Source organism: Barbus barbus (genome assembly GCF_936440315.1).
Source record: "Barbus barbus genome assembly, chromosome: 49".
NCBI lineage: Eukaryota > Metazoa > Chordata > Actinopteri > Cypriniformes > Cyprinidae > Barbus > Barbus barbus.
Window position 1 is genome coordinate 21,191,320 of NC_136727.1, and position 27,085 is coordinate 21,218,404.

The window sequence follows — 27,085 nt, forward strand, 5'->3', positions numbered from 1 at the left end:
GATTTGATGAATGGAAAGTTTAAAAGAGAAATCTTGATGTTTTTACTGTCACATTCAGACAATCGAATGCATCCTTGATTAATAATTAATATTAATTTCTTAAAAAAAAATAAGAAGAAATAAAAAAAAATTATCGACCCAAAACTTTTGAACGGTAGTGTAGTTAGTGTATATAAGGAACACAAATGGCATTCATTTTGTGAGTGGGCATGTGGTTCAGATTATGTGCAGATGGGTTGTGTTTTAGCCTTTAACGCTTCTAATTGGACACTGTAGATGGCATTGCTTACTCTAAGGTAGATTACACACATGAAATCACTTTAATATAAATCTCTTTTCTCCAGACAGCAGTGAGATGAAATGGTGAATAAAACTGAGATTTTGCTGAAGTTTCTTCAGTTTCCCTCAGAGAAAACAGACAGCTAAAACCTCATGTTTCTCCTTTAGAGTTTCAGAAGTGGTCAAAAACTCACTGAAAAAAGGCATTGAGGAAATGACTGAGACAACACTGACACTTGGATGGAAATCAATGAAAACAACTTAATCAGTGAAAAAGAAAGAAAAAAGAGAGAAAAATGTTACTGCGCACTTGCACACTTTTTGTTCAGGGTGTAAGAATCTGTATCGAGCCAGATAAATCTGAAGCAACAGGATGAAATGTCAGCAGTGTTTCTGTGATCCAGGATTAGCCGTTGGTGTAATCAGGCTTTATGAAAAAAACGGCCTGTTATGAGGAAGAATGGCAGTATATTATGTAACTCAACAGTTTTCCACAGAGGATACAGATGCCCACTGTTGTGTTTGCTGAGCTGTGTGCCGAGGGGCCCCGAGAACAAAAAATATGCTTGTGCCTTGGGAAGCATCTGTAATATGACAAAAATGAGTGTTGTGGAACTTCATGATGTCAGAGAGTCACCACAGTCACCGCAGTCTCCACCAACAACACTCACCAGATCCCAATCCCCTGATTTCTGATCACCGCCACCTGTCAGCACTAATCAGCAGCACTATATCCCTGCACTCCTCCCGTTCACTCACTGTCTGCTCTTACCTTTTGTCTACCTACCAGTTGCTCCAGTGTTCCTATCCCTGTTCTCCACCGTCTCCACGCTCCACTGTTACCTCCGGATCCGGATAGTCCTGTCTGTGCAATGTTATTTCGTCTGGTCTACTCGTTGTCTGATGTCTGTGTTTGCCTTGCCTTGTCCTGATGTCTCCAGTAAAGTCTGTTATTTGAGTTTTCATCCTCGTATGCGTGTTCCTTGTTCCTCCCTCGTGTGTACACCGTGACACAGGGCTGCAGAAAGGGTATGGTGCAAATCACAAAATCCTATACTGACCTTAATTTATATTGATCACTCCTCTCTGACTTCTCTGCTAATGTTTCCACTGCTAAAAGGGCATACTATCATGACAAAATTAACAATTTGCTTAACTCTCGCATGCTCTTTAAAACATTTTCCTCCCTCCTTTGCCCCCCCCCCCCCACTTCATCAACTCTAACAGCTGATGACTTTGCCACATTCTTTATTCTTCATTACAAACCTCACTGCACAATTCTCCACACCACAAACGGTCAAACACATCTTACTCTCTGAGGCAGAAGTCTCTAAACTTGTCCTTTCCAGTCAGCCTACTACTTGTCCGCTTGATCCTATTCCAGCTCATCTCCTTCAAGCCATTTCTCCTGCAGTTGTACCTGCACTCACTCACATCGTTAACACATCCCTTCACACTGGAGTTTTTCCCTCAGCATTTAAACAGGCTCATATAACTCCACTTCTTAAGAAACCCACTCTTAACCCAACTCTTTAAGGAAACTATAGACCGGTTTTCCTTCTACCTTTCATTGCAAAAACATTTGAACGAGCTGAGTTCAACCAAGTCTCTACCTTTCTAAATTCAGTACTTCAGACTTATGTGCCTCTAGAAGCTTGCATTCTGCAAGTGAATGATGCATTATTGTGCCATCCCAAAGAGGTACAAAATCACTTTCATGGACTTTTTAATGAACTGTTCCCACCTGGTGGAATTACCTGCCTAACTCTATCCGAGCAGCTGAATCCTTAGCCATCTTCAAGAATCGGCAAAAAACATATCTCTTCCATCTTTATTTGACCCTCTAACTCTAACACTATCTATTCTAATTCTATTTTATGTATCTATCTTCTTTTTATTTAAAAATATCCCCCAAAAATCACACACTTGACCCTCTATCAATTGCATATTTATTCTCGAACTGCTAGATTTTCTTGAAAAACTAACACTAGCTAGCTCTTAAAACAAAACAAACAAACAAAAAAACTAGGTTTCTTTTTTCTATATTCTATCTACTCGTTTAAAAAAACAAAAAACAAGTAATAAAAACCTTGCTCCGTGTACTGCGTTAGGCTAACCGAGACTTGTAATAGCACTTGCACGTTGTTGCTCTTTTGTTGATTTTGATTGCTTCTATTGTCCTCATTTGTAAGTCGCTTTGGATAAAAGCGTCTGCTTAATGACTAAATGTAAAGGTAAATGTAAAATAATTTTATTGGTATTTTTGTCTTGTTTTCTAGTATAAACATATCAAAACTCTTGAATCAAGATGCAAGATTACTAAAGATAATATGTCTTGTTTTCTTAAAAAATATATATATATATATTTTATTAATAATTTTATAAAAAAAGAAAAAATACTTTAGTTAGTTTTTGCTTAAAACAAGCAAAAAGTTCTGCCAATGGGGCAAGAAAAATAATATTGTTTAGCCTTTGAATTAAGCCTTTGAATTAAGGTTGAGCCTGGTCAGTACCTGGATGGGAGGCCTCCTGGGAAAACTAGGTTGCTGTTGGAAGAGGTGTTAGTGAGGCCAGCAGGGGGTGCTCACCCTGTGGTCTGTGTGGGTCCTAACACCCCAGTATAGTGACGGGGACACTATACTGTCAAAAAGCACCGTCTTTCGGATGAGATGTCCTGACTCTCTGTGGTCATTAAAAATCCCATGGCACTTCTCGTAAAGAGTAGGGGTGTAACCCCGGTGTCCTGGCCAAACTCCCTCCACTGGCCTCTGACCATCATGGCCTCCTAGTTATCCCCATACACTTGATTGGCTCTATGACTCTCTCTCCTCTCCACCTGTAGCTGGTGTGTGGTGGCGCACTGGTGCCGTTGTCCTGTGGCTGCCGTCGCATCATCCAAGTGGATGCTGCACATTGGTGGAGGTTTACAACCCCCATGATTGTAAAGCACTTTGGGTGTACAGCTATACACAATAAAGCGCTATATAAATGCATCATTCATTCATTCGTAATTATGAGCTCAACAAACTCAAGCGATCGACATTGCTTTCATATTCAACTTTTAACTACCACATTCCTATTCACGATCATTCATGGGCAGCACCAGTGAAAACAGGCAGAGACGATGGTAGCTTTAGCATCATTAGCCTTACAGACTACCAAGAAGCTCTTTCAGAAGGGCAATTTGGAAAACAAATGCGCGATACTTACTTTTTCTGGAGCTGACGTTCGCGCACGAAGCGTTGGTATTGATCCCTACACGTATTGGGGACTTTACCGATTTTTTCCAGGCCATTTCCTTAGACAATGAATCTTAACCACAGTGTCCTCAGATGGAGGTGGTCTATTGAGACTCCTATGTTCGTTAGTGCATCCCAAAACACAACACTTGAAATACCTCTTTGGCGCTGACGTATATCTCCAGCAGCTAAAGCGGTGGAGGCGGACCCACTCAGGGCTGTGTCTATAGGGCAGCGTCACAAATGGGCAGGACTTTTTCCCCTCGGGGACGTGAACAGAGGGAGAATCTGAAACTGCTCTTTCTGAGAGATGGTTTATGATTTTTTTAGATTATAAAAAAATGAGTGGGTGGATTTTTACCATTATAGGCTGGATGTTTTCACACACTGCGGCCACACAACTGTGTTCAAACACCTTATAAAAGTGATTTTTCCATAATAGGTCCCCTATAAACATGGTAAAATCACCAGTATTAAGTTAACAGGTACATCAACTATTATAATAAACAGTTATTCATAAATTCTTCCATAAAGTAATATAGTTCATTACAGTGACTGCTGGCTATTGCCGAGGAATGTATTCTTTTAAAACATGGCTCATCCAATCATAACTTTCCATTATATAAAAATGATTTGAATGTTTCTTTCTCACGGTTCTCTGGCAGGGCATTTTTTGACCTTAAAGACTTTCCTTTATGAGAGCAAATTAATCAGACTAATGGGGAAGGAAAACAACGGAAGGGCAATGACACGACTTCCTGATGAATGTAACGAGTTTATTCTTGTAGGTTGATTTGGTCAAATCACCGTGCATGTGTTTCCTATAGACATACACTTCTCCTCCACCCGGCTTCCTTTCTGGAGAATGGCTGAGCAAATTCCAGCGTCGTGACACATGTAGAGAGCATTTCTGCTGTGAGTTCATCATGACGCGCCACCGCCAATGATTCAGTCACGTGTTACAGTGTCACACCCACCTGCCACTGGATGAGTGTGAGCGTTCAACTTCAGACTTTAATGCCCAGTGACACGAGAGGAAAAAAAAACATTCATTCATCTGTTTGAATCAATGTATTCATCTCATCTGTAAGAGATTCATTCCACAGAAAAATAAAAGTTTGAATGTGGAACTTACCAAATTTCATAAGTAAAATCATTAATAACCAATTAAAAATTACATAATGAATCTTCAGTCATTCATATGAGCATGCATCTAAAAGCACGTAAAGAATATTTCACAGCAGATCTAGGAATAAGACAATCATATATACAGTGAGTACATAATTATTAGGCAAGTCCATGTTCTGATCATTTTGTCTTTCCAAGCACATCTTACCAAATCCAAACCACATCAATCTTGATAACTGCTATTTTGTATATAATAAATTAATTATATCTTATAATTAACGAGGACTAGAAGTGAAAAATGCCTTCTACTCAGATGTGCATAATTTATCAAGCAGGTATTCTTTCACCGATAAAAATGTGCAAAAAAAAAGGATTTAATTATAATAATAGTTTTAAAATAAAATAAACCCAGCTCTAATATAATCATCAGTCCCGTTGGTTTTACCGCAGTAAATTCCCAGCAGTTATTCCATTTGTTCTACATAGTCTAAATTGCAGCATCTGAGTTGAGTTTAATTTAAAGACACGTATGGCTTGCAGATTGTGACACACCCATCACTGCTGTCGTCTGACTCTCCTACAGCCCGCTGTTTCCACCAAACATTCACATGCATTCACAGTCACAGTCAGTCCAGTGCTGGTTTTCATGGACATACACAGTTGACACATTCAGTTGCTGCATCAGTTGTCAAGATTGTGAATCTGATGAGAGTTTTGCATTACAACAAGTACATGCACACTATCTACATTGAATCAAATGCTTAATTGTATATTGCTATTAGTTAAAGACACCTTATATTAAGTGAGAACAAATAAATAAGTAAATGATGTATTGGAAGTAACTATTCTTATTAATTTCTTAAATATATTTTCTCAAGTCATTGTACATGTTTGTTATAATGCCATAATCATCATAACACTGATTTCATTTGAATTAAAAAATAATACCATAATACAATTGGAATCCTTTGATTGTTTAATTGAATAAATTATAAATGCAGTATACTTTTTTCTTCTTCTGAAAAACAATTAAAATAAATGAAATAAAATAAAATTAAATTACATTTGGAATTAAATTCCTTCTTCTTGACCTAGTGAAAAATAGTATACTTAAGTACAATTTATTCATATGTACTTTAGTATAACTAAATATATCTGTGGCACACTATAAATTGGTATACTTAAAGTCTGCTAAATTGGAACAACTAATTTTGTACTAAATGCATTTTAGTTGTGCAAAAGCAGTGCTGAAGTTCAACTAAAGTTGTAATAAATATACTTGTTTGTGCTAAAGTGAAACTCTTCCAAGTACACTTTAAATATCCATTCTTTATTTATTTTTTTAAATGCATAATTCATTCAGCATAAACTTCAAATGTATTTTGGTAACATTACAATTGCAATTCAGTTACACTGTAAGAGTGTTGAACATACATTAATAAAATACTAATAACAAACTGAGGTCATACTATCCCTTACTTTTAGTGACTTTAAAATGCATTGCAATGGCATTCCAAGTAAACTTGAAATGTGCTAATGGCACAATTATGTGTGCTTCTAATGCAATAAATTAGCCTTTGTAAATAATGGCACAGCTTAAGAAATTGCCATTTACTAACAAACAGCCATAGCATACCAGTCAACTCAATTATCCAGAGAACATCAGTGGAACATTAGCTGAAGGAAGCACTGCGGACTGGATTTGAACACAGGTCGCTGCCACACACGTGCACTCACTTTACCAGATGCGCCACCAAAGCAGATAAACTGTGGTTCATTTGTAGTCTTTCTAGACTGTTACAAATACTGTAATAAGCAAACTGTTTTTTTCCATCAATGACAGCACAAATTATATGGACTTAAAGACTGCGAATCGCTGAAAGTCTTATGTTGCGTTCAAAACATTCGTACTTACGCGTTGACAAGACGTTATTACAAAGATTCAACTATTTGAAAATCTGGAATCTGAGGGTGCACTAAGTTTGTGCTTGATAAAAGCATGACATAACTACATTTAGAATGTATTTTCATTTAGTATAGACATGTCAATCTATTTTTAGTATACTTATCATGAAATAAAAATATTTTAAATGCATTTAAGTATATTTATTTTTCACTCGGGTATTCACATATAACCCACAGTCCAATATAATCAGTCTTGATGTGTGCAGCTGTATAGTTCTGTTAAGAGTAAAACTGCTGTAAAACACCTGCCTGTGCAAACTGCTATGATAATTATATTATTAATGCCATCAGCAGGCACAGTTTATTCTTAGTTACACTGGAAGTAGCCGCCGGGACAGCTCAAACACACACGTGGGAGCTAGTTTATTCTGAAGTAACATCGGATGTGATACTATCATTAAATACTGCGGATCATATACAGTCATGTACTCTGAAGTGAGCCCAATAAGCATTTTAAAGGTTAATTTTTAGCTGTTTAAAGCAACGTGTGCAGCAATGATTCAGATAAGACTGAGTTTTGTTTGGGTGAGAGGTTAACTATGTTCAGGCTCTTCTGAAGGTTTATAAACACAGTAAATCTGGGCCGAACTGAGGTAAACGCAGTGTTTCTCTTCTCAAAGCAATGTAAATTAGTCCTCTCTAAGCTGTTCACTCTTTAGCTCCGCGTGGTTTGTGCTGATGGTTTGGGGTCAGTTCAGTATGAGATCAGTTTATGAGATTTCTCCCTCCCATCTTTTCTCACTTCTCTGTGTAATGGAAAGTCCTTTTCCCTTTCTTAGGTCCTTGTGAGATGGGAATCACAGAAGCGTACGGGAATGGCAGCGGGAACCAGGAGTTGGAGTCTGGGGTCGGAGGATGAAGAGGAACAGAGAAACAGGTAAGTATTAATGAGTGATAATGTTGGGAGGTATACTCAGCAAGCAGCTTCGTATGGAGTCGGTCCTTGTAGAAACAACAAGATCGGACAACTGGTGATCTGTGGATGGTGGCTTTATGTGAGAGGTGATTGCAGCAGTGATGAGGTGCAGGTGAGGGTGCTCAAAACTCAGGTGAGATGGATCGTGGTAATTGGTCTTGGGCTGAGCCTGGCCCTTCTGTGACAGTACCCCCCTCTCCACGGCCCGCTCCTGAGGGCCGACCCCGGCGTCGTGGTGGTCTACCTCGTCCTCGAGGAGCAGGACGGTTCGGATGAGTGGTATAATATTCCTCCAGAATAGCCGGATCCAGAACGTCGTCCCTGGGGACCCATGAGCGTTCCTCAGGACCGTAGCCCTCCCAGTCCACCAGATATTCCAACCTCCCACCACGACGCCGGGAATCCAGGATCTCATGAACCTTGTAAATGGCGCCGTCGTCGATGATGAGAGGGAGAGGGGGTTCCTCGACTGGACCAGGCTCTGGGGAAACAGAAGGGACATGTTATTAGCAGTGACACATGGAAGGTAGGGTGAATCTTATAGTGTGAGGGTAACTGAAGTTTGTACGTGACCGGGTTGACCTGTTCCAGTATGGTGAAGGGACCAACGAATCTGGGACTTAGCTTGCGGCAAGGCAGGCGCAGCCTGATGTCCCGTGTGGATAGCCATACCTTCTGTCCTGGAAGATAATTCGGCGTAGGAGAGCGACGAGCATCAGCTGAGATCTTCTGCCTGCGCACTGCCTGTTGTAGATGATGGTGAGCCGCGTCCCAGACTCCCTCGCTCTCTCGGAACCAGTGATTTATGGCAGGTACGTCGGATGGTTCGCCGTTCCAAGGGAAGAGAGGGGGCTGGAAGCCGAGTACGCACTGGAAGGGAGTGAGTCCAGTGGCTCCTTGCCGGAGAGAATTCTGGGCGTACTCGGCCCAGCCTATGAACTGGTTCCAAGAGTTCTGGCGACCATGGCAGAAGGTTCTCAGGAATCGCCCTATCTCCTGGATTTTACGTTCAGTCTGTCCATTGGATTGAGGATGATATCCGGAGGTTAAACTGATGGTCACACCTAGGAGCATGAAAAAGGCCTTCCAAACCCGAGAAATAAACTGAGGACCTCTATCGGAGACTATATCTTCCGTAATTCCATAAATTCGGAATACGTGATTGAAGAGTAACTCCGCCGTCCTCATGGCTGTGGGTAGTCCTGGTAGGGGAAGAAGTCGGCAGAACTTGGAAAATCGGTCAACAATGACTAGGATGCAGGTATTGTTGTCAGATGGTGGTAGGTCAGTGATGAAGTCAACTCCCAGGTGTGACCAAGGGCGGTTGGGTAAAGGCATCAGCTTGCCTGAAGGGAGATGACGGGAACTTTTGGAAATTGCGCAGTCTGGACAGCCCTGAACGAACCTTCTCACGTCCCTTGCCATATTGGGCCACCAGAAGCGATCTTTTAGCAACGAGAGAGTAGCATTGGCCCCTGGGTGGCCAGTACCAAGTGAGGAGTGTGTGGAGTGGATGAGGGGTGTGCGCTGTGTCCTGGGTACATATTGGTGGTTTGGAGGACAGCCTGGCGGATTCGCTGGAGGTGTGTCGGAGACAACTGGAGGAGAGTTCCAAACGATGGGGCTGATAATGATGTCAGCAGGGAGAATACCTTCGGATTCTTCAAGTGTGTCCTCGGAGGAATGAATGCGGGATAGGGCGTCAGCCTTAAGATTACGAGAGCCTGGGCGGTAGGAGATCTTGAAGTCAAACCTTGCGAAGAACAGAGCCCATCGAGCCTGGCGTGGGTTGAGACGTTTGGCCTCTCGTAGATATTCAAGGTTTTTATGATCAGTGAGTACCAGGAAAGGCTGAGACGCCCCCTCCAACCAGTGTCTCCATTCTTCTAAAGCCAGCTTTATGGCTAATAACTCACGATCTCCGATGTCGTAGTTTCGTTCCGCCGGGCTGAGCTTTTTGGAAAAGAAGGCACATGGGTGTAGTTTGGGAGGCTTCCCCTGCTGCTGTGACAGGACCGCACCTACTCCGGTGGTAGAGGCGTCCACCTCCACGACGAAAGGCAGATCCGGGTTGGGATGGACCAGGAGAGGTGCGGTGGAAAAGGCTTTCTTGAGGTGGTTGAATGCCTCGGTTGCATTGAGGTTCCAGGAGAGGGATTTCTTCCCTCCTCGAAGAAGGTCTGTAAGTGGACTAGTGATGGAGCTGTAGTTGGCAATGAAGCGGCGGTAGAAGTTTGAAAACCCCAGGAAACGTTGAAGTTCCTTTATGGAGGTAGGGCGTGGCCAGGAAGTGATAGCTTCCACCTTCCCCTTGTCCATGCGAATGCCACCATTGCTTATGATATATCCTAGGAAGTGCACAGATGATTGATGGAAGAGACACTTTTCAGCCTTGAGATACAGTTGATACTTGCGTAGTTGTTGTAGGACCTCCGCAATGTGGTGGCGATGTTCGGCCAGGCTCCGGGAGTATATTAATATGTCGTCGATGTAGACAACCACAAATCGATGTAGGAACTCCCGGAGCACCTCATGCATGAAGCTCTGGAACACCGAGGGGGCGTTGACGAGTCCATAGGGCATAACCCTATATTCATAGTGACCGGTAGGGGTCACAAAAGCGGTCTTCCATTCGTCCCCCTCTCTGATGCGAATGAGGTTATAAGCGCTGCAGAGGTCCAGTTTAGTGAAGATGGTGGCACCGCGGAGTTGTTCGAGAGCCGCTGGGACAAGAGGAAGGGGATACCGATATTTGACGGTTATGAGGTTGAGTTTACGGTAGTCAATACAGGGACGAAGGCCTCCATCCTTTTTTGCCACAAAGAAGAAACTGGAAGCAGCAGGGGAGGTTGATGGTACAATATATCCTTGTTGGAGAGCCTCCTCTACATACTCCTCCATGGCCTTCTGTTCTGGTAGGGATAAAGGGTATATCCTACCCCGCGGTACTGGCTCACCCGGAACTAGGTCAATTGCACAGTCCCATGGCCGATGGGGTGGTAGACGTGAGGCTCTTTTAGGGCAGAAAACATCACGATAGGAAGTATAGTCCGATGGAACCTCCACGGACTGCTTCTCCACGGGGCTTTCTATAGACGTGGCGTTGAGAGGTAGCTTCCTCGAGCCCCGAAGTCTAGGTAACGGTAAGTGCGGGAAACACCGTGAGAAGCAATTCGAACCCCACTTCAGAACCTCTCCAGATCTCCAAGACAGCACAGGATTATGTTTCACCAGCCAGGGCAGCCCCAATATAATGTCCACGGTGGATTCTTCTAACACCAGCAGATGACTAGCCTCTTGATGAAGTAGACCTACTCTGAGCTGTAAGGGTCCAACACAGAATTTGACTAGACGGCGAGTAAGCGGGGTACCTGTTATTGTTTGGATCTGGTAAGTAGTCTCTGTCTTCCTGGTCTCGAGGTGGAGTTGTCGGCAGAGTTTCCCCGAGATGAAGTTCCCTGCAGAGCCGGAGTCAAGGAGGACGGTGACTGGTAGTAGATCAGTATCAAGGAGAAGATTAGCACAAGTAGTTAAAGGATTCATCTTGGGTATATCGTGCTGGAGACCACTCACCATCAGTCGTGGTGGACGAAAGGGGCATGTGAGAATCGTGTGCTCTTGGTTACCACAGTATAGACAGAGTCCGTAGGTGATGCGTCGCTGCCTCTCAGTGGGTGATAAACGGAACATATCAGTCTGCATGGGTTCTGTGGGAACACTGACCTCTGGCTGGCGACTGGGAGGAGTGACAATGGCTGTAGTGGAAGGAGTATCTGATGAACAGGCCTTAAGGCGGTTGGAACAGCGAATAGCGAGTTGGATAAACTTCTTTAGCCCAAAGGTATCGTCATATGCCGCTAGATGTGATTTCAAGTGCGGACTTAAACCTTGGCGAAAGGCGGTAATCAGAGAGGGCTCATTCCAGCCGCTCGCGGCCGCTAGGGTGCGGAATTTCAGGGCAAACTGGTGTATGGTCATGGAACCCTGCCGAAGTTTATACAACTGCTCGCCAACTGAGGAATCGCCTGGTGAACTACTAAATACCTCTCTAAAGTGGGTGATAAAATGCGAATAAGATTGGGTAGCGGGTCCTGCTTGGCTGAGAATAGTCTCTGCCCATCTTAGAGCTGGTCCCGTGAGAGAGGTGATCACAAACGCAATCTTAGCCTGATCGGTGAGGAACATCTGAGGATGTAAATCAATAGTTAAGGAGCATTGTAACAGAAAGCCATTGCACTCCTCGGGTTCACCTGAGTAGGGCGCTGGTCGGGCCATGGGACTGGCGAACATGACTGGCGAAGAAGAGTTGGTGATGGTAGTGACGGGAGCGGGAGCTGATGATGGTAAGGGTGTTGAAGCTGGTTGGGTAAGGATCCTTTTGAGTGTGTCGACTAGTTCCTGAAACGGGTCTGATGTACTCATCTTGATGTCGTCGTGGTCCGATCTTCTGTAATGGAAAGTCCTTTTCCCTTTCTTAGGTCCTTGTGAGATGGGAATCACAGAAGCGTACGGGAATGGCAGCGGGAACCAGGAGTTGGAGTCTGCGGTCGGAGGATGAAGAGGAACAGAGAAACAGGTAAGTATTAATGAGATATAATGTCAGGAGGTATACTCAGCGAGCAGCTTCGTATGGAGTCGGTCCTTGTAGAAACAACAAGATCGGACAACTGGTGATCTGTGGATGGTGGCTTTATGTGAGAGGTGATTGCAGCAGTGATGAGGTGCAGGTGAGGGTGCTCAAAACTCAGGTGAGATGGATCGTGGTAATTGGTCTTGGGCTGAGCCTGGCCCTTCTGTGACACTCTGTTTCTGATGCTAAAATACATTTCCTTCCCACATGTTCAGAGTCATACTATGAGTAATGGCTAATAATGGATAATTATATTCATGCTTGTCTGAAAATCATTCAGTGCTTGAAAATCACAAGAGGATCTGATGGTGTAATGTGCTCACCTGCACGAGGCCAAAGCTTACGTTCACATGGGTGGATCACGGTATGATACGGCCCCTGCCGTTACCACAACAACCGTCCAGACAGAAAATAGCACCTTTGTTCTGTAACAGATACAGGACGAGAGACGGAGAGGGGGCGATCATACACAAACGTGTGTAGACAATACATTATAAATCTTACCGTGACCTGGATTTGACCTAATAAAGTCTTTCCTTCGGTCTCCATCCAACACCACATGCACTCACACGCAAAACATTTCACAAACATACTGACCCCTGGTTAGATCACTGCCGGATGAATTCAACAAAGCTTTCATTCCAAAAGTTAATAAGCAACTACGATATTTGGCTAAACATTAGAACCTGCTTCACATCAATACTCTCGTTGAAAAGAATCAACAGTTATCTTTGTATATATGTCTTTATTTATCCAAAAATTCAATGTTATGAGATTAAAAACCCCTCTCTTTTTTGCTTATATACTGTATATATATCTGGTAACACTTTAGTATAGGGACTAATTCTCACAATTAACTAGCTGCTTATTAGCATACCTTGTAAAGTGTATATTAGCTCATGTAAAGTGCTTCAAAATAATTTTAACTGTAGTGTTACAAATACATTGAAATAGGAGACACACAAGTTTCAATAGAAATTAAATTAAAGTATATTTTAGTACATTCAGCAGTACAAGATAGGAAGTAACTATTGGCAATAAACATGCAATCAAGTCTGAAATCAGCTGATAAAATGTGAGGTGAAACCTTGACGTTACTTTGGATGAAAGCATCTGCCAAATGCATAAATGTAATGTCTAAATGAAAAGTATATTCTCTTACAGTATATTATTTTCTATAGTAAGTGTATGTTTAAGTGTACTACTTTTTTTCACAAGGGCATATAAAAAGTAAATAAAGTCAATGACAAACTTAGGAAAACATTTTTGAGTGCCAAAGCCCATGTTAAGCTCATGTAGGCAAAAAAGCGGTGAATTCCTTCCTGTCCATTATAGACAAATGCACCGTGTCACTTCCTGTGGGAGTGCTGACATGCTCCTGGCCCAGAGGACAGAGGGCAGCTCAGCCTAAATGTCAAACGGACTCATATTATGCAAGAAAAACAGTCTCAAGCTTGTATTAGCATCTGTAACTCAGTCCTCTGGATGCAGTTCCATTGAGAAACATATAATTCTGCTTATGTAAGTGAAACACCTCTCACAACAATGAATGTTGAAATGTCGTGGATCGTGAAATGAATTATTACTCAATTCATAAACAAATAAATGATATAATTATTGTTCTGATACTCCCCATCACATCTTCGTGTCAAAGCCAGAGTCTAAAGTCTGCAGGTAATAACCCACCACTGGTGTTCCTCTCTCACCATCACCTCTAAATGGCATCCTATCACGGCGTCAGCAGATGGAGAAGTAAAAGATCACATGGGTGGAGAAGGGAATAAGCAAACAATACTATCTAATGTAAGCACAGTACCTGGACCGCACGGCACCCTTAGACAGACAAAGACAGAGCACGTTTGAACATGAATCTGACTAATAATCACAGTCACATTATTCACAGTCAGTATTAGGTAGAAAATATCAACATACCACAGCAGTCAGGATTTATATGCTTTGTGCTAACAGTAATATTAAAACACATACGAGAATAATGAAGACTAATGGAGAGCTACTGAGCTTGTCACTAAATGTATTCCTTTTATCCTTTTGAATAATTACTACACTCTTAGAAAAGTGAAAATAGGTCCAGTGTACTTTTAATATCAATAAATTTTTCATATTGATTGGATTTTTGACAGGTGTTTTACCCATATTTCAAATGAAATATAATTTAATATAATAAGTGTTGTGCTTTAGGGATAAAGGAAATGTCTGTAAAAAGTTAAATGAATATAAACCAAAAAAATTTAGTTGTACCTTTTCTGTTTTTCTAGAGATGTATTTCTTATAGTGCATGGGATATTATTTTAGTATGAGCTCATATTTATCTATGAACTTTCACCTTTGCATCATTAGGTTTCTGTCCAAGTGTACTCCTGTCTTTTAAATAAATGATTAATAAATCTTTCCCTCCACAGGGCAAACTGGAAATTTATATTTGCATATGTATGTATGTTTATTATTTGTTTTAAAAATATGTAAATTAAACATTTTATAACACCACATTGACAAGGGTACACAGACAAAATATATGTAGAATATATACTAAATATATGTTGAACAGTACAGTACAGTACAGAAAATACATTTTGGGTAAATGTTATATATATCAAGTCAAGTCACCTTTATTTATAAGGCAAGGCAAGTTTATTTATATAGCACATTTCATACACAGTGGTAATTCAAAGTGCTTTACATAAAAGAAAGTGAAATAGACATTAAAAATCAATAAAAACATGGAAATAAAAATAATAAAAACAAGGAATTTTAAAATGATATAGAAATTGATTTAAAATTGATTAAAATTAATAAATAAATTGATAATAAAATTGATTAAAATTAAAATTTATTTAAATATATAGCGCTTTTAACAATACAAATTGTGTCAAAGCAACTGCACAATATCAAAATAGGAAAATAGTGTGTCAATAATGTATAATAATAAGATTAAACACTCGATTTTCAGTTAAAGGCATTTCATCATTGAATTCAGTGATGGCATCATCCAGCTCAGTTCAGTTTATATAGTGTCTGTGCAATCAGGTCGACGATATCTCTGGAAATGAAGTGTCCCCAACTAAGCAAGCCAGAGGTGACAGCGGCAAGGATCTTTTGCGGTACTTTTATTGAAACAAAACAAGCACAATCAAAAGATAAACTGGGTCTCAGGAGAACAGGAACACAAGGGAACTAGAAACCAAACCATCAAGAAATAACAAGAAGAACTGATAACCAAGGACTGAAATACAAGGCTATAAATACAAATACAAAATGAGGGATGAAGAGAAGAAGATCAGAAGAATTAACGATGCAATGAATAACTACGGTAACAAATGAGCAGGCAATGAGCAAACAAAGAAACTAGATACAAGGAACCAGCTAAACAGATCAAATGTGAGAATATATTGGTTATATAGTAACATCTTAATTAGTGATATATTGAGTGTTAAAGCTAATTGTGTTCACACACACACACACACACACATATATATATTTAAAAATCTAAAGCTCAAGCATTACAGGCTCCTTCACAAAACCTCCTGTATTTCTGTTTTTGTTTTTTTTACCTTTATGTTTGGTTAATTTAAACTATTTATTACCATATCTGTCAGGATCCTAAGACAGTTATTTGATTCTTTTAATAAATAAATTGAATGTGTGCTCTTATGCTCATTACATAGCTGATCTCTTTCTTATGTTTAGTAAAAAGTGTCTATCAGTAATTTGAGGAAAATCCACTGGAGTGACCTGAGAATGTTAGTGCAGTTCAGGAGCAAATAATGATTGAACAGAGGGAAATCCCTGTAACCATGTCCCGGATTGCGTTCTTCAAGTGAACGACGCATTATTGTACCATCCCTAAGACACACAAAAACACTTTCACGGACTTTTTCATTAACTGTTCCCATCTGGTGGAATGACCTGCCCAACTCAATCCGAGCAGCCGAATCCTTACCCATCTTCAAGAAACGGCTAAAAACTCATCTGCTCCATCTTTACTTGACCCTCTAACTCTAGCACTCGCTATTCTAATTTTATTTTATCTATGTCTTTTTATAAAAATAAAAAATTAAAAAAAATAATAAAAATAAATAAATAAAAATGAATAATAATAATTATCTGTACTGCGTTAGTCTAACCAAGACTTGTAATAGCACCTGCACGTTGTTGCTCTTTTGTTGCGTTTGATTGCTTCTTATGTCCTCATTTGTAAGTCGCTTTGGATAAAAGCATCTGCTAAATGACTAAATAAAATAAATAAATCCACAGGTTTTGTGTTGCTATCCCAGTTACTCACGAAACTAAGTAGCTCATATAGTTGTATAAGGTAGTTGTAGCCAGTATGGCTTGGTTCAGTGTAAGTGTAGGATATGAAGTTGGCACAGGAACTGGTGAACATCGGGATAAGTTTCCCAATTTTTATAATGTTTTAAATATATAAATGTTGTTTAAAAATTATATATGGGCGTGATTTTATCAGACTAACTGTTGCAGGATGTTTTAAAAGTGACTTTAAAGAGTGTATGTAAGCGTACAAGGAGAACAACAGAGGACCTACGACAGAGCCTTGGGTCACACCATATTTCACTTATGTTAGGTTTGACATGGTAGGATGTAATCCAGGCTAGTTTACATCTATAACTATGGCAACATAATTCTCCAGACTCTTCATGAGAACGTTGCATCATTAGGGTCTGAATCACTCATCATTGTCATTTATTACTTTGACAAATATTGTGCTGTGGTTTCTTCATAATTACTGCAATTTAAAAAGTTTATTTATTTATTTATTTTTATTTATTTTCTTTCTTTCTTTTCATATTTTTTTTGGACAAATGTCCCAATCATAGGGATTTAATAATAATGAAAAGGCGTTTTAAAACGTCAGAAATACCTTTCTGTAGCTTTGTGTGTTGTCTAGCACATCCTGTCCTATAATAGTGATATTTTATTTTTCAAAAACATTACAAAATACCCAGTTTTGTAATGTTTTTGATCTGTTTTATGTAGAAGTTTCCTCCTGTCCTCTTTTTGTACAGATATCTTTAAAATCTATATTGAGAAAGCTGTCATTCTGTGACCAAAAGATGGGACAGAGAAACGCTTTTGTTTGGTGTGTTGTGAAAAACGGGTCACAGGTCTGATTTTATAGGGTTGAAAAACAGTGCTAAATGCAAATGCTAGTAATACAAGGAATAGCAAAATAACTGATAATTTTTGAGGAAAACAAAATGTTACCCATTTACTTTTTTAGTGATGTCAAAGACTCTATTCAATTTTATCCAATATATTTTTAAACACATGAAACTGTCTGATTCAAATCTGTATCCAGCAGCAAACCAGTGAAGAAACACTATAGTATCCTCTAAATTAATAACATGGAGAGACTAATCATAATGTATGTTTTTGTGGTAAACTTGACAAAATGTACCACCAACAAGTGTCTGCGATGTTGGACTCACCCTCAACTTTGACAGATAAATCCGTTAAGCTTACAACAATGTGTAATAATTATGGTGATCGTAAATGGGTTGGTCTGATGTTTTACTAGCATCATAACTGATAACAGTGAAGATACTTTTGTGTATGTATCTGTGTCTCTTTATATCAATGTGTCCACATATATTTTCTATTTGTCATTCAAGGCCACAAATAAATGAACAGGCCAAAATACATTTATCTCCTCTCATAACGTGGTGTGTTATATCTGTTTCTCATTAACAGAACTGAGATTTGAATTTCCTCTTGTGAAATGTATTGTTTTTTGCCCATCTACTAAAAGTCAATAAAAGTTCATTTTCCTCATAAATAGAAGTTCCTCAAACATCGTTTTGAGTTTCACAGACTAAAGAAAGTTATACAGACACAGAGATGAGTAAATGATGACAGGATGGTCATTTCAGGGTCAGAGTAAAAATACACTGATTTGCTGCTGGGTACATATTGATGATGTAATCATGTGAGTTTTGTGTGAGTGTGTTCTTTTCAAGTGTGTATGACCCCAATCCACTATCCCTATAAGTAACTAAGCTGTCATGGAAACTGTTGCTCTGGGCAACATGCATGCATGTTATTCATGCATATCAATCTTTCCATTGATTTACTATTGACTTCCCTCCCACCTCTGATAGGATTTGAGTTACAGAGAAGTCCTTTGGACCTGAAGACAACACACCCTTCAAATGGGGAATGGTCTGAGCATACTTCTGTGAGCAGGTCTGATGACGAGATGTGTGAAGTTCAGATTGTGACGCTGTGATGTTATACAATCACCCTTCCATCTATACACACTGTTCAAATGAAATACACTTTTATAGACCATAATAACTTATTTTTATATGCTCATATAATGGCATCAGGATACTTTATTTAGACTCACAAAGCAAGGTCGAAAGGGGTCAAAAGAAACATTCAACATCACAGATTTTTGACTACAGAAAAAACTAAGCAAAATGGTGGGTTCACTATGAGGTAAAATGCTATCAAACATTTTTTATATTTTTTGTCAAATAAATGTTTAGTCAAAGCCATAAGCCATTAATTAATTGCCTCAAATAGTTTATTACATTTATAGAAAAACAACAATGTGAGACACTTTTGTAATGCACACAGTGTGATGTGTTTATTACACATTTATAAACTAAATGTAATCATAAATAAAGTAATGGTCATTATCATCTCAAGAAACAATTGTTTCTAAGTTTATCCTCTCACTTTGTTTGGGTTGATGATGGTTAATGTTCAATCCCCGACCTAGCCCGGAATGGTCCACAGTCTTTCAGGCAGTGCTAACATTTCCTGGGGCAGCCCTAATTTTAAAAACCTAAACTAAGCAAAAATTGGAAATGTTACATTATAACTGAAATAACTGTTAGCTGAAGCATTAAAGCTACTAAATGGGAATAAATAAAACACTGAACTCAAGCTAAAACAAAAATAAATCAATAAAATAACAAGCACATAACATTGCTAAAAATAAACTAAAATAAAATAAAATAAAAAAAAAATTAATTCAGTATATTATTTTTAAAAAACAACCCCAAACTTTCACTAAAAAGTGTTAAAATGACTGATAAATGTTAAAGTGCTAAAGTGACTAAAACTGAAATAAAAATAAAGCTAGATAGGAATATTACAAAAAAATATATATATATTGAGCTAAAATTAAGATGAAAACTGAAAACTATAAAACTATCATTTGAAATATTATTAAATACTATAATAGTGTATAAAATGCTTAAACTCTATAAATGATATGCTGTATATAGTACAATTTTCATACATTCCCAAAACACCAGACTGTATTTAGAGCATGATGCCACCATTAAACAGGCCATTGTTTTGTTTTTCCCCAATATGAACTTGAAAGATCATGCTGAGAGGAATGAAAGGGGAAACTCCTACAAGAGAAATGCAGATATTCCATGGAGCGACCCTGGGAACTGAGCCAACCATACACTGAATGAACAGCTGGAAACGAGGCGAGGATATTCAGGATGTGGAGGGTCACAGGGTTGAGCTGTTATTCAGCCTCGCCAGTGGATATATTTAAAACATCAAGCCCTGTTTTAATTTAGCCAGTGTGTGCATAATGAAGTTTCCTTTATACACTAGCAGGACCCTGTCCACATGATCCAACTTAAAGACTAATGCTTCAATAAATGCTCTTTCCATTTAAAGGGGTTTTTGTACCATTAAAACATCCTGCAAGTTTCATAGCTTAAAACCTTCTTATTATTATAAACAAAATAATTATTTAATCAAGCTCCAAAAATGGCTTGTTAGGATATGAGGGGCAAAGTGACGTCACCTGGGCACAAGCATTTGCATAAACACGCCTCCAGAGCATGACATCGACGAATAGTCATCTTCTCGCTATAGGCCCCGCCCACTGGTGTTCAGTCACTAACGGCGGACACTTGATTAAGCTGAATGCAAGTGTCACGTCAAAAACTAATAGAAATTACAATCATTGCCGCTATCTTGTCGACGCGTTTGGTTTAAACAGCTCGTTCACGTCTTTGTACAGATATCAGAAGGATCCCAGCGTAAGGAACAAGTGGATAGTTTATTTTTAATAACACACCGGATCGTGTCTGAGGATTGATCACAGCATTTTACTTTGTGAACTCTCCATGACACTGTGCCTCGTTTACAAGGAAACATTTCATAATGCTTTGTCTGGAAATGACCGTTTTTTTTATTATGTTGTCAAAACACACATGCAATAGTGAGGGGACATTGATACTGTTTCCTATGCAATGACGTTAGCCAATCATAACAAGGACCAACCCCTTAAAAAACAGGTCATTTTAGAGAGGGTTGAAAATAATCTTTCATTTTTTCAATATTTATTTATTTAATTTTTGTGCAAAAAAACCTTTATTAACGTTATAAGTAAATCTCAAGGAACATATTAAAATAATACTAAAAACAATCCATATCATGACCCCTTTAATACAGGAAATTTCGATTCTGGAAATTTCGAAAGGTGGTATTAATGGGAAGGACATTTTCATTTTTGAGAGCATTTGATTGGACAAACATTTGGCTATGCAAAAAAACAAATAACAACAACATGACACTGAACACTTAAATTGTTCTTTTAGAACTACTCACTGAAAGGTTCTTTTGTTGAACAGTTTTTGGGGCCTTTATTTTCAAGGGTTAATAAACCCACCCTAAGTAACTGACAAATCAGAAAACTCACAAATATTAGTGCACAACACAATGAAAATTTAAAACGCAAATATAAGAAAACAACACTGTGGAATCAAGCCACAACACAAAAGAAAATGCTCCAGTTCCTTTCTCAAACACCAAAGCTAACGAGGTCTTAATACTAGAGTTTAATGCATCCATTATGTGGCCGTGCAATTACTTTGCTGATTTAACTGTAATTATATCACGTGCAAACGTCCATAAAAACATTGGTATAGTAAACAACTGTTCAGAATTTGGATTTCAATAGTCCATTGCCATTAGTATAAGGCCTTCGTGTTAGCTTTGACACTTGCAGTCACATCCTTGTCCGACTGAAAGAGCGAAAATGTCCTATATTCGGTCTCTGCTCTGTGTTTGGACAAACAGCTGTTGACTCGTCTGAAAGTGAACAACTTTCCTGGAGCCGCTTCCATTCCTGGAGGCCGATTGGTCAGATCACCTGTCAATCAAGCTCAATGCAAACAGTGAAATGAGAAAGCCTTGTCACTGGAGACTAAAATTTAGTACTAAAAAACAAACCTGTAAATAAAGTCCTACAAAATAATTTATATTGCCTGTAAAGTGAAAGTAAATATTTGTACAGAAGTACGGGACATCGTGTTTGTTTTAACTTGGTCTGATGAATACTATATGTGTGCAAGTTTAATAGTAGAAACATAAATATTTATGTCTACTTTGTTTTGGTCCATTATTTTTCCTTCTGTTTTTGTGATATGTTCATTTCAGTTCCCTGAGCTCATTTTTTCATTTGTTGTCACGGTTACTGATTGATTAGTGCACCTGTTTCTTGTTCAGTTTATTTTTAATCCTGTATATTTAAGCCCTCAGTTTAGTACTCCTTGCTTGATGTGAAGTTGTTATATTGCTTTTCTCCTATGGACTGGAATGTTTTTCTTTGTTTTTGTTAATAAAGTGACAGCGGCTGTTATTATTTCCACCTCGCCTCTTCCTTGCCGTCTCTTCATGAAAAATGAGTACACTACAGCCTGTAACGATTGGCCTTATCGGCCGAATTACATGACTTTATAATGGGGTCAGATTAAACTGTGTGAGGGCTTTGAGTGTTTAAAAAGATGAGACAGACAACAATGTTAAAAGTGAAAATCAAATATGTATTTACAATGTTCGCAAGAGACTTAAAACAACTTAAAATCCTAGGCTGTTAAAAGCACAGAGTCTTTCCGTTCCATACATTAAAACAGTCCTTAAGAATTCCAGCATGCTATAAATCCCAATATGAATGTGAGAAGTGCATATATACAATCCAAAGAGGGTGATGATCCAATAAAGTGAGATTCTGATTGTTTTGCATGCTGCCTCCTTTATGCTGTCCATTTCCTATTTCCTGTCATGTGATTAGTCACATGACAGGCAGACCCAGACTCATTTAAAGACATAGCCATTTTATTCCTCTTAACTGTTTTAATGTGTGTAAGACAACATGAAAACCTATTACTCAAATATACATAAAAAGATTATAATGCTAATATAGTCACAAGCCTACTTAAAAAAAACACTTATTACAAAAATAGTATACTTTAAAAGAACATACTTAAGAAATGAATGTAATGTTTTTGAACTTTTAATTGCATTTTAAACTAAACATGTATAATAGTTTAATTTATATTATACTGATTGCATTTAATTTGCATTAAAAGCAATTAGCTTTTTTTTTTTGTTGATTCACTTAAGTAGGACTTAAGTACATCTTTAAAAGTAATTGAATGTATTGACAAGTCTTTATGGTAACTGAGATATGCTGTCATTTCTTTTGACACTTATACATTGTATATTTAAATAAGTTTGTAATCACACATTTGTAATGAAGAATATTTGTAGTTAAAATTTAAAATGATAATCACGTATTGAACATCTATATGCTAGTCAGCAGATCAAAATACTGTAAGTGTATTTCTCTCGGAGGGATTGGCATGGTAAAGTACATGACAATGTTAATGTATTTGGTCTTGGCGGAATCGATCTGCTGCTGCTGCTGTGAACATGTTAGAAATGCTGCTGCTGCACATATAACATACATGAAATAACCCCCTATAGCATACATGATCACCTCATAGCAGATCTACACAGGTGGAGCTGGGGAAGGTGGAGTGCGGTGCTAACTGCTACAACAAGCAAAAGCCAGGTATTTGAATACTGAGCAGTGAGCTCATTGGCTGCTGATACAGGAGAAAACCAATCAGCTGTGCCATGTGATAAAGATGTCATTAGGTCAGATTGACTTAGACCTATTGTACTGAGCCAACTAGAGTTTCATGCCAGAACTCTGTATTTCTTTGATGCACAACAAAAGATTATTATTTAAAGAGCCTCATCCACGCCATTTACTATCCACGTATTTGTCAAGTCAAGTCAGCTTTATTTATATAGCGCTTTTAACAATACAGATTGTGTCAAAGCACTTAACAGTATCAAACTGGAGGATAGAGTGTCAGTAATGTATAATAATAAGATTAAACATTCGATTTTCAGTTAAAGGCATTTCATTATTGAGTTCAGAGATGTCATTGTCTAGATCAGTTTAGTTTAAATAGTATCTGTGCAATCAAATTGATGATAATCACTAGAAATGAAGTGTCCCCAACTGAGCGAGCCAGAGGCGACAGCGGCAAGGAACCAAAACTCCCCTCTGAGACAGAATGGAGAAAAAACCTTGAGAAACCAGACTCAGCCGGGGGGCAGTTCTCCTCTGGACAGGAGATTATCGTTTATTTATTGTTTACTTAATGTTTTAATTAAAATTTTAAATGTATAAATGCATTTATTTCTATGTTATATTGTTGCAATTTCTAACAATAATAGTATTATGTAGTTCGGTATTTTATTATATTTTTAGTTATTTTATTTTCTTTTTCTTTTTATTGCATTGAAAGTCGAGGTCTTCACTGGTGTCAAATCAAGAGGATTTTGTCAAATCATCATATGTGTTCATGCCACACTGATGTCTCTAAATGTTTTATCATAAAGTGTTGCATGTTAAGGTGAGACCGCAGTGAGTCAGTGCTGATAGTACGAGGGATCTTACAGATGAACGCACCTCTCTAGGTGCAGGACACACTACAGTTACACATTTACAGAGAGGTGCACATCACTGACATCACAGCAGCAGGAGAGTATAAGTCCACACCGATACTCACCTGCATAAGCACAGGAGCGGACGCCTAACCCGAACAAAGGACACCATACACAGCACACATACAGACTGTATTTGACTATTGAAAAGACTGAATTATGTGTTCTGGAAATTTCGCCAAATGCCTGGGAATAACCCTCCTCCCGCTGGCCATCATCTGTGTCATCTGCAACATTATGCTGTTTTTCCCTGGTGGTAAAGTAGTCGATGAGAGTAGCGACATCACGGATGAAGTCTTTTACTTCGGAGGAATTCTGGGATCTGGTGTGCTGGTGAGTGGATGAGTCAATGTCAGTTTTTCCTCTTACAAGAAGTTAAAGACTATTAAACAACTTTATCTGAGATCATTTTCAGATCACACAATTTGAGATCAGATTTCTGTTAAAAAGTAAAAAATTTAAGTAAAATCATTGCAACACATTTTAGTGACAGTTTATGGATCTACGAAGGATTTGATCGAGGCCCATATTATTATTATATATTTTTTTGCATCATAGCTTAACGAGTATTTTAACGGGGGGCAATTTTTTATTTTATTTTATAAGTAACTATTTTATTTTAATGGTTTTATTTATTGTAGGAATGAACTAATAGGCAAATGTTAACCTTTAAGTAACGAGCTGGTCTGTGTTTAGATGATTTTCCCTGCGCTGGTCTTCCTGGGCTTGAAGAACAATGACTGCTGCGGCTGCTGTGGGAATGAGAGCTGCGGGAAACGTTTCGCGGTGAGAAAACGCCCCTTCGATTCAAACACTAAGTGTCATCTGAGGACTCCATGTGACAAATGACATTTTCACACCATTCCTCAACACAATGATCATGTTATTGCCGCCATCTGAGAATTCCCACTAGAAAAGGCCTTTCTGAGTGATATATTAGAAATATGCATTTGTGCATAAAGAAAATATGCTTATTCTTACCCTACTTGTAAGTGAATTTCACAACACATACCATTTCAAAGCACCTGCTGTAACAAATGAAAGAAACAGGAAGACGTAGTTTGATATACAGATATATTAGACACAGTAAAGCTAACAGGAAGAGTTTGTTTTCTTCTAGATGTTCAGCTCAATTCTGTTCGCCGCGGCCGGAGCTGTGGGCGCCGGTTACTCTGTCGCTGTGTCTTGTGTGGCCCTTAATCGCGGGCCCAAGTGCTTCACCTATTTCAGCGGGACTAACCACACCGAGTACCCATTTGCCGATGGGTGCGTCTCTATCATCAAATGAACTGAAATCAAGTAATAATCCTGTAGCTGTAATGTAACACCTGCCACCTGATTTGGTTCTTTCAGAAACTACCTGTCCAACTCAACGCTGTGGGATCTGTGCAACGGTCCGGGCGATGTCATCACGTGGCATCTGACCCTGTTCTCAATCCTGCTGGTCACTGGTCTGGTTCAGGTCGGTCTGTGCGCTTTCCAGGTGATCAACGGGCTCATCGGCACCATCTGTGGAGACTGCTGCGGCTGCTGCGGGGTACGCACAAACTCTGATAAGAACAATAAAGCACCCACAGGCCTTATTGATGGCAATTTCAATTGATTATTTATGTGTGAATTCACCATTAGTTTGACATGTTGAAATAACTTAACCTTGTGTTTTTCCGCAGAGCTCCTAAACCACTCAGAATGGACTTGGATCATTGATTCTCCAGGACTAATCATACATCCATATCTGTAATTCTCAACAGTTTCTCACCTCATGACTTGTATTTATACAAATGTTCAGATGGATGTTGCTTTCTTCCGTTTTTGCTGTATCTGCCTGATGGCTGATGGCTTATGAAGGCAACATATATTATTATATATGATGTTTCATATAGATTTATATCATATAGGATATTGATAGTGTATTGATACGCACTAAAAATAATATTGAATATTTATTCAAACTGTAGGAGAATGTTATTTTCATACAAGTATTTAGTCTTTTTTTCATGATGAATAAAGGGAAGTGCAAATATATGGAATATTTTTTTATTATTTTATCTCAGGAAATTGATTGAAATGTGTTGCTATATTAGTAAAAAATATTTGACACTTAATAAACTGTTGATTTAAAAAGCCCCACATGGCTGTCCTTGTACTTGCTCTTTTCCGTCTCACTCTTTTCAGAGAAAACAGGAAGCAGCAGGAGGGACAGTGAGATGATCTGACGGACTCTGCATAGTTCAGGGTTACTTCATAAACAACAGCTGGCCTGCTGAAGTCATTTTTTATAACTAAATATGCAAAGAGCGTGCAATAACCCGACGTGCAAGCTAAAACAGCGCTATCGCGTACTTGATAAGAGTTTGTATGCAATGTCATAACTTCTATTATTGAGAGAGTGGCTTGTTTTTAAAAGTAAATTAAAGTAAATGTTTGTTGTTCCACCAGTGTGTTATCAGGGCTTTTATGAGGGGAATGTTATTTTATGATGGGTTTATAGCGCTCATTTTCACACAGGAATGATTAACTTTATGCTCTATGATGCATGTGACTGATGCTTTATTACTCATAATCTTCCTCTTGATAGCTACTTTATCTTGCTTTTTGTGGCTGCATGATGAATGATTTGTTTCTCAGTGCAATAGAAACTAGTCAGACTTGCAAATATGACTTTAGTAGTAACAACAACAATATTGTGTAATATACAAAATATAATTTAACTAGTAACAAACACAAATGTAAAGTGTGATTACCTTTAATAAGTGTAAACTCTGCACAGAATCCAGTAATAGAGAATAACTCGCTCAATAAAACATGTAGAGGTGATCCTGAGACCCCTGCTGGAGGAATCGGGCTGGACTTGATACATAATTATAATTAGTAATTAATATAGAAAAGAGTTTATTGGACAAGGGTTTCTCACTCTCAGAAACATATGAAATAATTGCAATTTTAATAGTTTGTTTTAACTTGCATGTGCCTTTTGCGTCCCTAATATAGATTTAAATACATTTTTACAAAACAATTAAATGTTTACATCAATATTGCATTAAAAAAGTCAATTAAATATGATTGTAAAGAATTTAAATAGTATTTATGCTGGTATGGGTAAGGTTTTTG

The 27,085-nt window shown here is 38.6% G+C and overlaps 1 protein-coding gene across 1 annotated transcript; it reads left to right on the plus strand.

Annotated features, from left to right (window-relative positions):
- Nucleotides 1-24,084: 24,084 nt before the first annotated feature.
- LOC306867419 (transmembrane 4 L6 family member 4-like) lies at nucleotides 24,085-26,101 on the plus strand. Its single transcript, XM_079413061.1, has 5 exons — nucleotides 24,085-24,307; nucleotides 24,671-24,760; nucleotides 25,095-25,240; nucleotides 25,328-25,511; nucleotides 25,645-26,101. The coding sequence occupies exons 1-5, from the start codon at nucleotides 24,134-24,136 to the stop codon at nucleotides 25,651-25,653; spliced, it is 603 nt and encodes a 200-aa protein (XP_079269187.1). The 5' UTR covers nucleotides 24,085-24,133; the 3' UTR covers nucleotides 25,654-26,101.
- Nucleotides 26,102-27,085: the final 984 nt, after the last annotated feature.

Excerpts from the sequence above, each read along its gene's own strand:
- LOC306867419 (XM_079413061.1), top strand. The coding sequence starts at position 24,134 with ATGTGTTCTGGAAATTTCGCCAAATGCCTGGGAATAACCCTCCTCCCG. Across the intron at positions 24,308-24,670 it reads TTCTGGGATCTGGTGTGCTG|ATGATTTTCCCTGCGCTGGT; the intron begins GTGAGTGGATGA and ends GTCTGTGTTTAG. Across the intron at positions 25,241-25,327 it reads GAGTACCCATTTGCCGATGG|AAACTACCTGTCCAACTCAA; the intron begins GTGCGTCTCTAT and ends TGGTTCTTTCAG.